This window comes from Furipterus horrens, unplaced genomic scaffold, assembly GCF_987537825.1.
Source record: "Furipterus horrens unplaced genomic scaffold, mFurHor1.1.pri manual_scaffold_4, whole genome shotgun sequence".
Taxonomy (NCBI): domain Eukaryota; kingdom Metazoa; phylum Chordata; class Mammalia; order Chiroptera; family Furipteridae; genus Furipterus; species Furipterus horrens.
The window spans coordinates 87,869,984-87,886,121 of NW_028327174.1; the positions used below are offsets into that span (position 1 = coordinate 87,869,984).

Consider the following 16,138-nt stretch of genomic DNA (forward strand, 5'->3'; position numbering starts at 1 on the left):
CAGTACCGCAAAATCCCATGATATAGAAAAAAATCTGTGATAAATAATTAAATATAATATTCTAAAAAATCCTGCGATAAGTGAACCGCGATACATATAGAGAGGGACTACTGTATTGGATTCTGTGTTCACCACCACAAGTCAAGCCTTCAGTCTTTGTTTTTTCAGATATTGTTGAAATTCATGAAATGAATGTTTGGATTATAATTTTTCAAAGAGAAAATCATATTATTTAACCCAAGTATTTCCATTGACTTTGTATAATTTTTTATACTTTGTTTTTCTACTACAGCAGTGTCCCACTTTCCCCTCATAGTTCTCCCTCCCCACACCCCCACACAGCCAATCCCCACCCTGTTTTCCATGTCCATGGGTCATTTATCATAGTTCCTTGACTATACCCTCCCCTTCTTCTCCCCCACTCCCCCCGGTCACTGTCAGTCTGTTCCTTATTTACATGCCTCTGGTTCTATTTTGCTCGTTTGTCTGTGTAGTTCATTAGGTTCCATTATTAGGTGAGATCATATGGTATTTGTCTTTCCCTGTCTGGCTTATTTCACTGAGCATAATACTCTCCTGTTCCATCCATGTTCCTCCAAATAATAGGAGTTCCTTCTTTCTTTCTGCTGATTGAATTCCATTGTGTAAATGTACCAGTTTTTTAATCCACTGATCTACAAATGGACACTTATGTTATTTCCATCACTTGGCTATTGTAAATAGAACTGGTATGAACATAGGGGTGCATAGGTTCTTTGGAATTGGTGTTTCTGGATTCTTTGGGTATAATCCTAGCAATAGAATCTCTAGATTAAAAAAGTTGGTTCCATTTTTAGCATTTTGAGGAAATTCCATATTGTTTTCCATAGTAGCTGCACCACTCTGCATTTCCACCAACAGTACACTAGGGTTCCCTTTTCTCCGCATCCTCGTCAGCACTTGTTGTTTGTTGATTTGTTGATGATGGCCATTCTGACTGGTGTGAGGTGGTATCTCATTGTGATTTTAATCTGCATATCTCTGATGGCTAGTGATGTTGAGCATTTTTTCATATGCCTATGGACACTTAGTATGTCCTCCTTGGAGAAGTGTCTATTCAGATCCTTTGCCCATTTTTTAATTGGACTGTCTGTCTTCTTGGTGTTGAGTCATATGAGTTCTTTATATATTTTGGAGATCAAACCTTGTCTGGGTGTCATAGGCAAATATGTTTTCCCGTGTGGTTAATTCCCTTTTCATCTTGCTGATGTTTTCTCTTGTTGAGCAGAAACTCTTTAGTTTGGTATAGTCCCACTTGTTTATTCTTTCCTTTATTTTCCTTGTCCTAGGAGATATATTAGCAAAAATATTGCTACATGGGACATCTGAAATTTCCTGCCTATGTTTTCCTCTAGGACTTTTATGGTATCATGGCTTACATTGAAGCCTTTTATCCATCTTGATATTATTCTGGTGTATGGTGTAAGTTGGTGGTCTAGTTTTATTTTTTTTGGATGTCCCTGTCCAGTTCTCTCAGCACCATTTGTTGAAGAGGTTATTTTCAATCTATTTTATGCTCCTTACCCATTTATCAAATATTAGTTGGCCACATAAACCTGGGTTTGTTTTGGGGCTCTCTATTCTGTTCATTGATCTATATGTCTGTTCTTATGCCAGTAGTAAACTGTTTTGATTACCGAGACCTTGTAATATAGTTTGATATTAGGTACTATGATTTATCCTACTGTGTTCTTTCTCAAGATTGCTGCAGCTATTTGGGTTTTTTGGTTCCGTATACATTTTTGAAGTATTTGTTCCAGATCTGTGTAATATGTCATTGGTATTTTAATAGTAATTGCATTGAATCTATAAATTTCTTTGGGTAGTATGGATTTTTAATGACGTTGATTCTTCCAATCCATGAACATGGTATATGCTTCCATTTCTTTGTATCTTCCTTAATTTATTTCTTCAGTGTTCTGTAGTTTTCTGAGTACAAATATTTTACCTCCTTGGTTAAGTTTATTCCTAGGTACTTTATTTTTCTTGTTGTTATAGTAAATGAAATTGTTTTCTAATTTCTATCTCTGATATTTTATTGTTGATGTACAGAAATGCCTTCAATTTCTGAATATTGACTTTGTATCCTGCTATTTTGTAAAATTTACTTACTAGGTTGAATAGTTTTTAGTGGGATCTTTAGGGTTTTCTATGTATACTATCATATTGTCTGTAAATAATGAGTTTTACTTCCTCTTTTCCACTTTGAAAGCCTTTTATTTCTTTTTCTTGTCCTGTCACTGTGGCTAGAACTTCCAAAACTATGTTGAATAGGAGTGGAGTAGTGGATATCCTTGTCTTGTTCCTGATCTTAGGGGCAAAGCTGTCAGTTTTTTCCCATTGAGTATCATGTTGGCTGCAAGTTTCTCATATATGGTCTTTCTTATGTTGAGGCATGCTCCCTCTATTCACATTTTGATGAGTGTTTTTTTTTTTTATCATAAATGGGTGTTTTGCTATATCAAATGCTTTTTCGGCATCTACTGATATGATCATGGGATTTTTGTCTTTCAGTTTGTTTATGTGGTGTATTACATTTATTGATTTGCAAATATTAAAACACCTTTGCATCCCTGGGATAAATCCCACTTACTTGTGGTGTATGATGTTTTAATGTGTTGATAGATCTGGTTTGCCAATATTCTGCTGATGATTTTAGCATCTATGTTCATCAATGATATTTCCCTGTAGATTTCTTTCTTTGTTGTGTCTTGACCTGGTTTTGGAATCAGGATAACACTGGCCTCATAGAAAGAGTTTGAAAGTCTTCTCTCTTCTTGGATTTTTTGGAATAGTTTCAGAAAGATAGGAGAGTTAGTGCTTCCCTAAATTTTTGATAAAATTCATCTTTGAAGCCTTCTGGTCCAGAGCCTGTGTGTGCCGGGAGTTTTTTGATCACTGCTTCAATTTCACTGGTAGTTACCAGTCTATTCAGGCTTTCAGCCTCCTCTTGATTCAGTTATTGAAGATTATGTTTCCAGAAATTTGTCCACTTAATCCAGGGTGTCAACTTCCTTGTTTTATAGTTGTTTGCAGTAATTTCTTACAATTCTTTGTATTTCTGTGGTATTGGATGTGATTTCTCCTCTTTTGTTTCTGATTTTTTTAAAGTTTATTTTATTGATTATGTTGTTATAGTAGTTCAAATTTTTTCCCTTTGCTCCCCTCTGCCCAGTACCCCCCTTTCTTCCAGCAATCTCACCCATCTTATTTCTTGTCCATGGGTTGTGCATATAAGTTCTTCGGCTTCATCCTTTCCTATATTATTCTTAACTTCTCCCTGTTATTTTGTACCAACCAATCACACTTCTTAATCCCTGCACCATTTCTACATTTCCCACCCTCCCCTCTCCCAGATGATAACCCTCCAAATGATCCCCATACCTATGATTCTGTTCCTATTCTGGTTTGCTTAGTTGGATTTTGTTTTTATTTTTTAGATTCAGTTATTGATAGTTGTTAGTTTGTTGTCATTTTAGTGTTCATAATCTTGATCTTCTTTTTCTTAAGTAAGCCCCTTTGACATTTCATATAATAATGGTATGATGATGATGAACTTTTTTAGCTTTACCTTGTCTGGGAAGCACTTCATCTGCCCTTCCATTCTAAAGCATAGCTTTGCTGGGTAGAGTAATCTTGGTTAAAGGTCCCTGTTTTTCATCACATTAAATACTGCTTGTCAGTCCCTTCTTGCCTGCAAAGTTTCTTTTGAGAAACCAGCTGTTACTCTTATAGGCACCCCTTTGTAGACAACTCTCTGGTTCTCTCTTGCTACCCCCAGGACTCTCTCTTTTATCTTTCACCTTTGGCATTTTAATCATGGTGTGTCTTGGTGTGTTCCCCTCTGGGTCCAGTTCACCCAGGACCCTCCGTGCTTCCAAGACCTGTATGTCCATCTCATTCACAAAATTTGGGAAGTTTTCCTCATTTCTTCCAATTCTTGCTTCCTCATTCTGCACTGGTTGACTGTTTTTTTCTTCCTTATGTTCTAAATCATTGATCTGAACCCCGGTTTCCTTCCCTTCACCATTGGTTTTGTGTGGATTTTCCTTTATTTCACTTAGCATAGCCTTCACTTCTTCTCTTATGCATTTGCAATACTCAAGCATATTCTGTCAAGCCTGTGAACATCTTTATCACTAGTTTTTTGAAATTTACATCTGTAAGGTTGTCTACATCCTCATCTGTTAGGTTGGCTATATTCTTGTCGCTTAGTTCTCCCACTGGAACCTTGATTCATTCCCCCTTTTGGGCCATACTTCTCTGTCTCCTCATTCTGACAGGCTCCTGTGTTTGTTTGCCTCCATGTCCCAGGTAGACCTGTCGCTCCTGTTACGTTGCAAGGGGTGGAGTCTTAGGGATTCATCAGTACAAGGCGACCTGTTTCACCACGCTGTGGCACTGTATATGGGGGAGGGGTCCGAGAGTAAAAAATGTCACCTGTCCAGCACTTGCCCCTTTTCCAGGCACCTCTCCCACTTTCGCTTCGGACTGGTGCCCCTCTAGCTGCTGCCCTGGCTGTTGTTCCCAGAGTGGGTGAGTCTGCGGATGTTCTAGGACCATGGGGGCCCTTTAAATAAGCAGACTCTGCTGAGAGACTGGCAGTTTCTGCCTGCATCTCAACCCCCACTGGTCTGCACAGTCAGAAGCAAAGAGGCTTGATTTTCCCTGGTGCTAGGACCATGAGCTGTGAGGTCCGGTGAGGAGCTGGGAATGCTTCCCAGGTGTCCCTCCTGACTTTTTAGAACATATGACAGCCCTTTCCGCCAGCCTGCCGCTGCCACTGCTGCTGCTACCACCACACCGCGTCCTCTCTGCCCTGGCTCCTCGTCCCTCCTACCTGTCTGGATGAGTATTTCTTCTTTATATCTTTGTTTGCTGGACTTCCATGCAGTTTGATTTTCTGAAACTTCTAGTTTCTAGTTTTGAGGTAGTTGTATTCCTTCTTAGTTGTGGGGGGAGATGCAGCGTGTCTGCCTATGCCTCCATCTTGGCCTGAAGTTCTTGTTTCTGATTTTTATATTGGGATCTTCTCTCTTTTTTTTCTTGTTGAGCTTGGTTAAAGGCCTGTCAATTTTGTTTATCTATTCAAAGAACCAGCTCCTGGTTTTATTGACCCTTTGAATTGTTTGTTTAGTCTCTATGTCATTTAATTCTACACTGATCTTGATGATTTCCTTCCTTCTACTCACTCTGGGCTTTGTTTGTTGTTGTTACTCTAGTTCTTGTACCTTTAGGGTTAGGTTTTTTATTTGAAATTCTTCTATCCTATTGCTATGAACTTTCCTCTCAGGACTGCCTTCATTGTGTCCCATAGGTTTTGGGCTGTTGTGTTTTCATTATTGATTGTTTCCAGAAACTTTTAGATTTCTTCCTTGATCTCATTGTTAACCCATTAATTATTTAATAACATGTTATTTATTCTCCATGAACTTGAATGTTTTTGAGGTTTTTCCTTGAGGTTGATATCTAGTTTCAAGCCATTGTAATCTGAGAAGATGATTCACATGATTTCAATTTTCTTGAATTTGTTGAAGCTTGTTTTGTGTCCTGTCAAGTGGTCTATCTTTGAAAATGTTCCATGTGCACTTTGAAAAGAATGTATATTTTGCTTCTTTTGGGTGAAAATTCTACAATGTATCTACTAAGTCCATTTGATCTAGAGTGTTGCTCAATGCCTCAATATCTTTGGTGTTTCTTTGCTTCAAAGATCTGTCCATTGTTGACAAGGAGGTGTTAAAGTCCCCTACTATGACTGTGTTGCTGTCAATATCCTTCTCGAAGTCTTCCAAGATTTTTTAATATATATTTGGGTGCACCTATGTTGGGTGCATATATGTTTACAAGGGTTATAGCTTCATGATGAATTGTTCTCTTAAGTATTATGAAATGTTCTTTCTTGTCTCTTTTTATAGCTTTTGTTGTGAAATCTATTTTGTTTGATATAAGTATTGCTACCCCAGCTTTTTTTTCATGTCTGTGTACTTGAAATACTTTTTTCCATCCCTTCTCTTTCAGTCTGTGTAGATCTTTTGTTCTGAGGTGGGTATCTTGTAGACAGCATATATGTGGGTCATGTTTTCTTATCTATTCCACTACCCTATGTCTTTTAATTGAAGCATTTAGTCCATTTACATTTAAGGCTATTATTGATAGGTAATTATTCATTGTGATTCTTTCCCTTCTTACCTGTGTTCCTCTGTCTCTCTCTTTTTCTTTTTCTTCTTAAAGCAGTCCCTTTAACATCTCTTGTAATGCTGGTTCAATGGAGATGTATTTTTTTAGTCTTCCTTTGTCTGGGAAAATCCTTGTTTCACCTTCTATTTTGAAAGAGAGCCTTGCTGGCTAGCATAATCCTCATAGTATGCCTTTGTTTTTCATTGCTTGGAATATTTTTGGCCATTCCCTTCAGGTTTGTAGTGTTTCTGTTGAGAAATCCGCTGATAGCCTTATAGGAGCTCCATTGTATGTTATTTGCTGTTTCTGTCTTGCTGTCTTTATAAATCTCTGCCTTTGAAAATTGCCATTTTAATTATGATGTGACTTGGAGTGGGCCTCTTTGGGTTCATCTTCATTGTAACCTTCTGTACTTCCTGGACTTGCATGACTTTTTCTCTCCTTGGGTCACGGAAGTTTTCTTTCATGAGTTTTTGAAACAGGCTTTCTATCCCTTGCTCCTCTTCTTCTCCTTCTGGTATCCTTATGATACAGATTTTATTACATTTTATGTTGTTCTGCAGCTCTCTTATGCCCTCTCCATTCTTTTTTTGTCTTTTTTCATTTTGTTGCACTGTCTGGGAATTTTTTTCTATGTTGTTCTCCAGCTCACTGATCCAATCCTCTGCTTCATTTCGACTGATTTTTATTCCTTCTACTGTGTTCCTCAGTTCATAAGTTGTATTCTCCATTTCCTCCTGGCTCTTAATGATAGTTTTTATGTCCTTTTTAATGCTGGTGAAGTTCAAACTAAGTTCCTTGTAGCTCCCTGGAGTTCTTTATAATTTCCCTGGACTTCTTTATAATTCCCCTGGAGTTTGTTGTAGTTTTCTCTGAGTTTGTCGAGTTCATTGAGCTTCATTATAACCATCCTTTTGATTTCCAAGTCTGATAGCTTGCTTTCCTCTGTTTCATCTAGCACTCTTTCTGGGGATTCCTCCTTTCCTTTTGTTAGGTGATTGTTTTTTCCCCCTCATTTTAGGTGACTCTTCTTGTTTGTTTTTGTTTCTTAATTGGTCTTCTTTGATTTCCTTCTTTTGTAGTGTGACCTTCTGTAATACACCTGTGAGATTCAGTGGTGCAGTCTCTGATTTCCTGAGCTTGATGCTCTTGGGATGCCCTTTATGATGTTTATTTGGGCTTTTTGGTTGTATTTCAGTATTATTTATTGTTGTGTTGCTCTCTGGTGGGATCTTCTTTCCAGCTAGCTGATTGAGACTCACTCCACCCACCACATTTTGAATTCTTTTGTGGAAGTGTGAATTGAAGTTACTCTTAGAATGACTCTTTCAGAGGGGCAAAAGGGTTGTGGAGTATGGGAATTTATCTTGCACTCCCTCCCAGAACCAAGCATTTTCTGGGGGATAGGGAGGTGGCTGTTCTCTCTACTGGAGAAACTGCAAGACCTCCGTCCCTCATGCTTTTTATTGAGAAGGATACACATGGGAGATTCAAGGTCAAAATCCATAAATCATCAATAGCTTTCAGCCGCCTGTATTACAGTTGACAATAACAGATTACAGGTACCAGTACAGAAGGCACAGTGGCCAGTCTGTGTCAGAGTCTATTAAACATCTTGATGACACAGTGGCATTAAGTGCAAGGTTTCATATATTCCTTGCTAGAGATTGTTTATAGTTAACTAAGAGATAAGAAAAGCAGGGCAAGTTCCAAAGCATAATAAGCATTCTTTAAATTCAATCCCCATGGAAACCTTCTGAATGGTTTTCAGTTAAGTCTCCTGAGCAACCTTCCAGTGTGCTGTTGAGACTTAAAGACAAGCTGGGCCTGGGTGGGTGGGGGGGTCAGGCTCATGGCTGGGGCTAGAATTCCTGAAACCACAAGGAGCGTTTCCCCACACACCAATTCAAATGAACCTATGTTCATAGCAGTGCTATTTACCACAGCCAAGTGCTGGAAACAGCCTAAATTCCCATCTGTAGATGAGTGGATTAAAAAACTGTGGTACATTTACACAATGGAATACTATGTAGCAGAAAGAAAGAACTCCTACCATTTGTGACAGCATGGATGAAACTGGAGAATATTATGCTAAGTGAAATAAGCTAGTCGGTGAAAAACAAATACCATATGATCTCACTTATAAGAGGAATCTAATGAACAAATAAACTAATGAGAAAAATAGAACCAGAGACATGCAACATGGAACAGACTGACAGAAGCCAGAGGGGAGGGTGGAGGGGGATAATGGTATAAAGAAGGGAAGGGTCTAGTTAAGGAACTAATATAAATGACCCATGGACATGGACAATGGTGTGGGGACTGGCTGTGGGAGCAGGGGGCAGGCCGGGCAGGGGAGGGCAAAGGGGGAAAAATTGGGACAACTGTAATAGCATAAACAATAAAAAAAAAAAAAAAAAGGAGAGAGAGAAGGCACTGTGTACTTGGGAATAAGAGAAGGGACTGACCTGGTATTTGCACTCGGAAGAGGGAAAGAATTTTAATTACAAATACAGGAATCCAGCAGATGGCATCAGAGAACACGATAAAAAAGAAACGGTTGGCAACAGCCACCTCTCTTCCCATGTGATTCCTCACTTCTGAAGTCTGCAAGGCTGTTTTTTTAATGGAACAGAACATAATACCATAGGAAAAGACAATGATGAGGAAAGCCAGCAGGTTCACACCTGTTGGGAAAAGAACAGCTCTTAAAATCTTGGGAGTATATGTCAGCAGTGAGAATACCATGTTACTGAGATGTCTAATGTGGTGCCTTATACTCTGAACCTCTAAAAAGCACTCTTTTGTATCACCTCAGTGGTACTCAGCCAAAACCCTGAGTTCAAGGGTATAAGTTGGAATAAACTAAAGGAGTCAAGTTTGCCAGATCAGAAAGAATTCTAGAGTTCTGAAATTGATTTGGGTATCATGAAGTAAATTTTAGTTTTCTAAAGCAGGAAAAATAATTATTTTTGTTTTTAGCTTTCTGAAAATTCAAAGCTTTAAGGGATTACTGTAATCATATGTACATCTTAAAAAATAAGTATAACTGCATTCCTTTATCTTACAAATTTAAGTAAGATAACCTTGGAATATCAAGAAGATAATAGCTTCAGAAACATTATTCTTCATGTTTTTTGGCATTAAATAAAAATAATACATAGAACAAAATTCATTTTTGTTTATTTTTCTCCAGATTGATCATAATCATTAAAACTAAACTTCAAAACCTTGTAGACTTGTTTTAGGAAAAAAGAAATAAGAAAAAAATAAAAATCTATATGAATTATTCTTTTAGAGTTACATATGTTCAGAAGATTCTCACTTAACATCATTAACCTGTAATGCTGCCTTATTAGTCACTTTGTTTTATTCTTGCTATAATAAAAATACCAAAAGTGATCATTTTATATCTTATGGTGAACATAAAATTTGCATATAATATCAAAGTTGTTAAAAATATACATCTGACTTAGATTGTATATAAGACTGGTGGAGTCTAGGGGAATATATTATAAATTCAATGTGTTCTGTTGTTTTTATTCAGAACTTCTCATTTTTTATGGAATATCAATATAAAGCCATATAAAATTTTTTTTAAAGATTGACTTATATTAGGCCTCTTGTCAGAAAGTTGAAAATAGAATACAATGACTGTTAAAGATGATCCTCTGGTACAAATTCTGAAAACAGACTTACAGAAAGGATCAAAGTATATCTTCTGAAGGTACCATAAGAATGTGAGATGTTAACAACAGGGGAATCTGAGTGATGGGTATAAAGAAATTGTGCTATCCTTGCAACTCTTCTCTAAATCTAATTTATTCTAAAATGTAAAATTAAGAAATTGTATATTCTTATATTCTTTAAGCAGAGAAAGGGCTGCTGGACTCCTCTCAGAGTGAGAGAATGTGAGAGAGGAGAGAGAGAGAGAGAGAGAGAGAGAGAGAGAGAGAGAGAGAGAGAGAGAGAGAGAGAGAGAGAGAGAATCTTTATCTATCCAGAATATATCATGTACTGAAAAACCCTTTCAGCTGGCCCACACACCTTAACTTCCTTCACCCTTCTTCTGGGTCTACTCCGTAGCTTTGGGTCTCTAAGTCCTCTGCCTTTCACTTTGCTAATGCCTCCTTCTCCTGTGGGCCTCAGTTTGGATTCATTCCACTGGGAAGCCTCATCTGTTCCCTAGATCCAGGGCTCTTAGAACATCCTGTGGGCCTCAGTTTGGATTCATTCCACTGGGAAGCCTCATCTGTTCCCTAGATCCAGGGCTCTTAGAACATCCTGTGGGCCTCAGTTTGGATTCATTCCACTGGGAAGCCTCATCTGTTCCCTAGATCCAGGGCTCTTAGAATATGTTGTACTCCTCTTCATGCACTTGTCAGCCTGTGATGTAAGGATGTGCTTACTTTTCTTCATCCTCCTTTCTGGCTGCAGGTCTATGTGGACAAATCTGTTGTATCTCCAGTATCTACAATAGTGTTTGGCCTATAATAAGTGTTTCATAAATTCATGTTGGGTCAATGAATGAAACATAAGGTAATATAACATAGTGAGTGCATGTGTATGCTTGAGGGAAGCTCTCTATGAAGTACACCCATGCTAGGAACAACTTACAATATCCTAGAAAGGACATATTCATAAAAAAATAGCTATAAAACAGGATATTATGTGAGGAGTATGATTAAAATGGGACAAATATAGTTTGTTTTTTTAAGAAGAAGAGAGGAATGGTGAAGAAGAGCTGGAGACAGGGACATTTTGTGGTGGGATTTTCAGTGACTAATTTAAACTTGACATCAGTAATAGCAAGGTTTCATTGATGGTCTATGAGAAGAGGTATACACAGTTCCTTCAGGCCTCAGGGAGGCTGTAACAGTTGTAGTGTTCACATGAATAGGAGAGAAAGGCCAGAAGGACAAATGTAATTCAGGGGTCAGGTAGTAAGCTTTTTAAACTAAGGTTGTAGCAGTGGGTTGAGACACTGGAAGAAATAGAAAGGAGAGGCATATTTGTATGAAAAATATTTGTGAAAAGGAAAGAACAACAGAGTTTATTGACCATTTAGATGGGAGGAAAAGTTGAGAAGAGGAAATTGAAATGATAATACTGTTGTAAAGAGAGGACAGGGGAATGGCCTTAATTTTAAACAAGTGAGATACTTATTAGATGATAAAAACAGGTTTTTAATCTTACATGATGAAACTTCTTCTTCATTTGTAACAGAGGAGATATGGTCTTATTTTCTTAAAAAATAGTGGGGATTGAGGAAACTGAAAAGGGAAGAGTTTTATGAAATGTCCTCAGGTTGTTAACTTCTGAGCAACATTCACCAAAGGCAATAAACCTTCCCAGAATTTTCACTTAGATAATCTTCTATAGGTGAGTTTTCAGGATTTTATATTATTATTTATTTAACTCATGTCTAGACTGTAAATAAAGTGAGTTCAAGTAACTTGGCAGTGTGAGAGGACAACTAAGTTACCTAGAATCCCTCTAGCTCATAGTCACCATGTATGAATATGAAATCAAAGGTCTGACATATAGTAAATCTTGAAATCTTGACAGTATTCTTTTTCATGCTAAATCTCTATAATAAAAAGTTTAATAAAATTCTGTAAATACATAGCAAGGACTTTTTTTTAAAAAAGGGACATGATCTTGTCTATATTTGCTTACTTTCTGAAATGAATAAAAATGCCTTTGCTGAAATTTATGGCATTTCTATCAAAATTACATTTATCTAGAAAATGAAAAAATATAATTTACCTAGGAAAATTCCAAGAGAATACCTTTCACTTCCAATATCTTCGGTTTGGTCATAATAAAGCGGGAAACATACTCCATTTTTTCCATAAAAATTTCCAAAGTAATCCTCACTCCAAAATGGAATCACAGCTATTACAAATCCCACAATCCAGATGCCAATGAGGATGACAGAGGTCTGCTGTTTTCCAGGATGAATGTTACTGAAGGGAAAGACAATGACCAGGAACTTCTCCAAAGTCAAGTATGTCAGCAACAAGACAGAGACTTCAGTGGACAGCATGGCCAAGACCCCCATAAGGCGGCACTGTAAACTCTCCATCCATAGCAATGCATACTTCTGGTACTGCCCACGATATTTTATATCAAAAAAGCCAAGAAAGAACAAATAAACACCCATAAGGCAGTCTGCACCTGTTAAAGATTGGATATGTTAGTAGTTCCCAGCATTTGTTTTAGTTTTCCGATTAGGTCTACTTCCTCATCCTTTATTAAATGAACTAAATAAACACCTTACAACAGTACCTAGAAGCCAAAGGACTTCAAAAGGTGTACTATTTCTAAGCACCACACTGTATCTTAGTTTTGTAACTTAAGAAAAAAGGTGGCAGGGATCATTAGAGGGGGCTAGGTTTTAAACAGTAAACACATTGCTTACGTAGTTAACAAAAAGAATAATTTTCTGGGCTTGAGTAGCATGGGTGTTATTGTAACTGAGGGTTAAACAAAGTTTAGTTTTATAACCCACAACCTGTCCTCCAGAATCTGTCCCTTGATTCTTTGGCTCCCTATTACCCCATTTCTAAGACATAACCCCCAGGGGTGGGTACTAGATTTCTGAAAACTCATACAATTTACAACAGAGCAGCCAAAAATAATAGCACCATCATAGTTTTAAAAAATTGCCTGACATATATAATTTATAGTAAATGCCATCAGTTGGAGGCCAATATATCTAGTTTATAGCTCACAAAATATATCCTAGATCTATGTAGATAGAAAACATACTTACAACAAAGGATTTTGATGGACATAGCATGAGTTGTGTTTTCAGCTTTAATGAATGATCTCATACCAATGACAAAAAGATTTCCAAAGCAGGTTATGAAAGCTATAACCCAGACACATATTCTGAGGATATTGTTAGCCAAGAGGTCCTCAAATGAAGAAATGCCATCAGTCAAGGGCATACATATTCGGACACAGGGAGCATAGGAGCAGTATCGAAAGTTTTTGAAATAACTAAAGTCAAAGGGAAAAACAGAGTCACTTTACAACAATGACACAAACCACTGTTGCAATCCCATCAGGGCTGCAGCTCTGTTAGGCATGCAACTTCACTAGGTCTGTTTGTTTTTGTTTAACAAAGATTATGTAACTTCAGAGTTCTTCATGAAATATATGTTACTCTAGGCAGGGTGCTTCTTTAAAAAATAAACCTAAGGAACATAGCAATTCCATGACTTGTCTGAGGTGGTCAGGGGAGGACATGAGAATGTAAAGTCCCCATTATGTTGGATTATTTTCTAGGCTGCTATAAAAAGTAGATTGTTTTTGTTAAATTGATCTTGAGCAAACATTCAGGGGCTTGAGTTTGAGAGGCAAAGGACCTATGGTAGCTCACTAAAAACATTCCTGTCTTGTACTTAGTTTTAAGTATACTCGCTTAAGCTAGCTTCCTTATCCCTGGCAGGAAGAAAGGGTCTCTGAGACTAGGAAAACTCAGTTTCACTGAAGCTTGGAGAAGCAGCTACCTGAAACACAATTCCTTCCCAGAGACCAGAAAGATTTAATTTCTGTTTATGGTCCAGGTGTGTGGAATGGTCAAGCATTTGAACTGGGGAGGTCATCTAGCTTATTGCCATTTCCCAAACATGTGTGTTTAGGATTTTCTTCCATTAAACTGTTTTTGTATTTTTTACCACCTCTTTTAGTTCATCTCTTTTCTTCTAATTCTTTCTATTTCCCTGCCATCAAGTTGGTAAACCAGCAAGTTAAAGAAAAGCTTAATTTTGCCACAGATTCAGTGCTTCCCTGAGATGGGACCCCTGGATCCCCAGATCCCCTTACTTCTTCTGCTTCCTGCCTCACTCCCCCCAGACACACTGACTTTCTTCTAATCCTCACACAAGCCAGCTCAACCCTTTTTCAGGACTGTGCTTTTTCTTTTCCCTCTTTCTGGAAGGTTCTTCCCTCAGATACCCAAGGCTCCTTTCTCCCTCCATTAAGCTCCACTAGAATGTCACATCATTCTAACTTCTCTGTGGACCATCCTTCAATCCCTTCATCTGGCTGTACTTGTTTTCAGAGCATTTATTAACTATTTGTTTGTTTAATGTTTGTTTTATTGTTCTGAAAGCCACATGAAAGCTCCATGGAGCAGGCACTTGTCTCTTCTGGTCATCCTGTGTACTCAGATTCAGAACAATGCCCAGCACATGGGAAGTACTCAGCAAACACTTCTTAGATGAGTTAATGAATGATGCATAATGAATGAAGTCAGGAAGAAAAATGGGAGGCAATCCCTGCCCTGTGCAGCTTACAGTGTAGCTTCCCCGTATCATCTACCCAATTAGAGAAACTTGATGTAAAATTCTCTTGTTTTCCCCTTCCTTCCCTGCAGTCCCAGGCATGCACTTAACCTCTTGGTTCTATTGGGAATTATGTCCACTGTCTTCAGTTAGAGCCATCTGGGGTCTCTCAGTGATTTGGCCTCTCTTCCCACTGTGACTATGGCACTGGTTGGCAGGTGGAAAGGACAGGGTTATGTGGTGGAGTGTTTCAGTAGGTATAAATAGGGAAAATGAAAGAAGAACTAGGCCACTTTGTAGGAACCTAGGTTAAAACATTTTCTGTTAGTTGTTTGGTCCTTTTGACCTCAAACTAAGCTTCTCTATTGAGTTCTAAAAGGGTTGAATTTCTCTATTCTAAGACCTCACATTCTGCCTGCAACAAGGAAACAAGAGCCTCATTCAATATTTATCTACTGGTGCCACAGAAAGAGAAATTGTGAAACCACATGAGCATTCATTGAACACTCGTCCTTTAGTAATTACACCTATGGCACAAAGAAAAAATGTTTTCCCAAAAGAGCACCTTCACACCAACCATTTCAGTCACTCACTGCACCCAGCTTGTAAGCTTACTTCAAATTTTCCCTATTGTCATGGATAACAATGGTTAATTTTTGAAATCATGAATACAGAGATCACAGTCAATAAAGAAATAATCATGTCATAAACACATATATTTAACACAACTTACACAGTGCACTTTAGTCAAATATATTCAAGTGACTTATCAAAAACTACTATAAAGATTAATTACCTCCATTTTGAAGTGCACTTAGTAACAGTAACAACACCTGGAATTTATATAGCACCTTTCTTCCTAAGGGCTCAAATCTTAGAGTAGCTGACTGCTCATTCATGAGAGGTGAATTAATGTTCCCAGGTCTCCTGAGTACCATTGGGCCAGTGACTTCATCTTGTGTAATGTGTGGCACTCTGGTACCCTGATCTCTTATTTGGCCTCAATTGGATAAACAGCATATTTCCAGAGAGAAGTGTCATTCATGTCGGCACATCAAATATTGAATTCTATCTGAACAGGGACCAAAGGTGAAAAAATTAGGAAGTTCTCTATATAAAGACTTTTCTTGCACAAAAACACATTGCAGTGACACATGAGACAGTTTTCACTAGAACATATATGACATTCCATCATGCGATCTTCTCTGTTCTTTTGTACATACATACATGTGAGAAAGATTCCTCATGGGCTGAAACATGCGTGTGTTTATATTTGGAATTTCTATCCTTTCCAGGTCTCTGGAAAACAGGCACAAGTTTCATGTTTTTAGGGTTTCACTTTTTAGTAATTACATTCTTTTTCACTTCATAAATATCACCCTTTAAAACCTTATGTTACCAATTCGAAGTAGGATGAGAATTTTATAGTAAACTATATTAGAAAATTGCCATTTCTCTTTATGCCTCCTGTACATTGGAGCTCTTTTGTCACTTCTTATGCAGAATTATATTACTCATACAACACTTTCATTCATTTCTTTGGTTTAAAATGGCAGTGGTGATTTGTGCAATTATGAACTTGGCTAGACAGTCTGATTTTAGAAACCATGGCATGTGGGTTAGAA

The 16,138-nt window shown here is 37.7% G+C and overlaps 1 protein-coding gene across 1 annotated transcript in view; it reads right to left on the reverse strand.

Annotated features, from left to right (window-relative positions):
* Positions 1–16,138, reverse strand: part of RXFP2 (relaxin family peptide receptor 2) — a 66,936-nt gene that overhangs the window by 1,972 nt on the left and 48,826 nt on the right. The window contains 4 exon segments of the mRNA XM_090275165.1: positions 8,685–8,903; positions 11,986–12,396; positions 12,995–13,224; positions 15,741–15,812. Coding sequence (XP_090131291.1) covers positions 8,685–8,903; positions 11,986–12,396; positions 12,995–13,224; positions 15,741–15,812 — 932 coding nt within the window.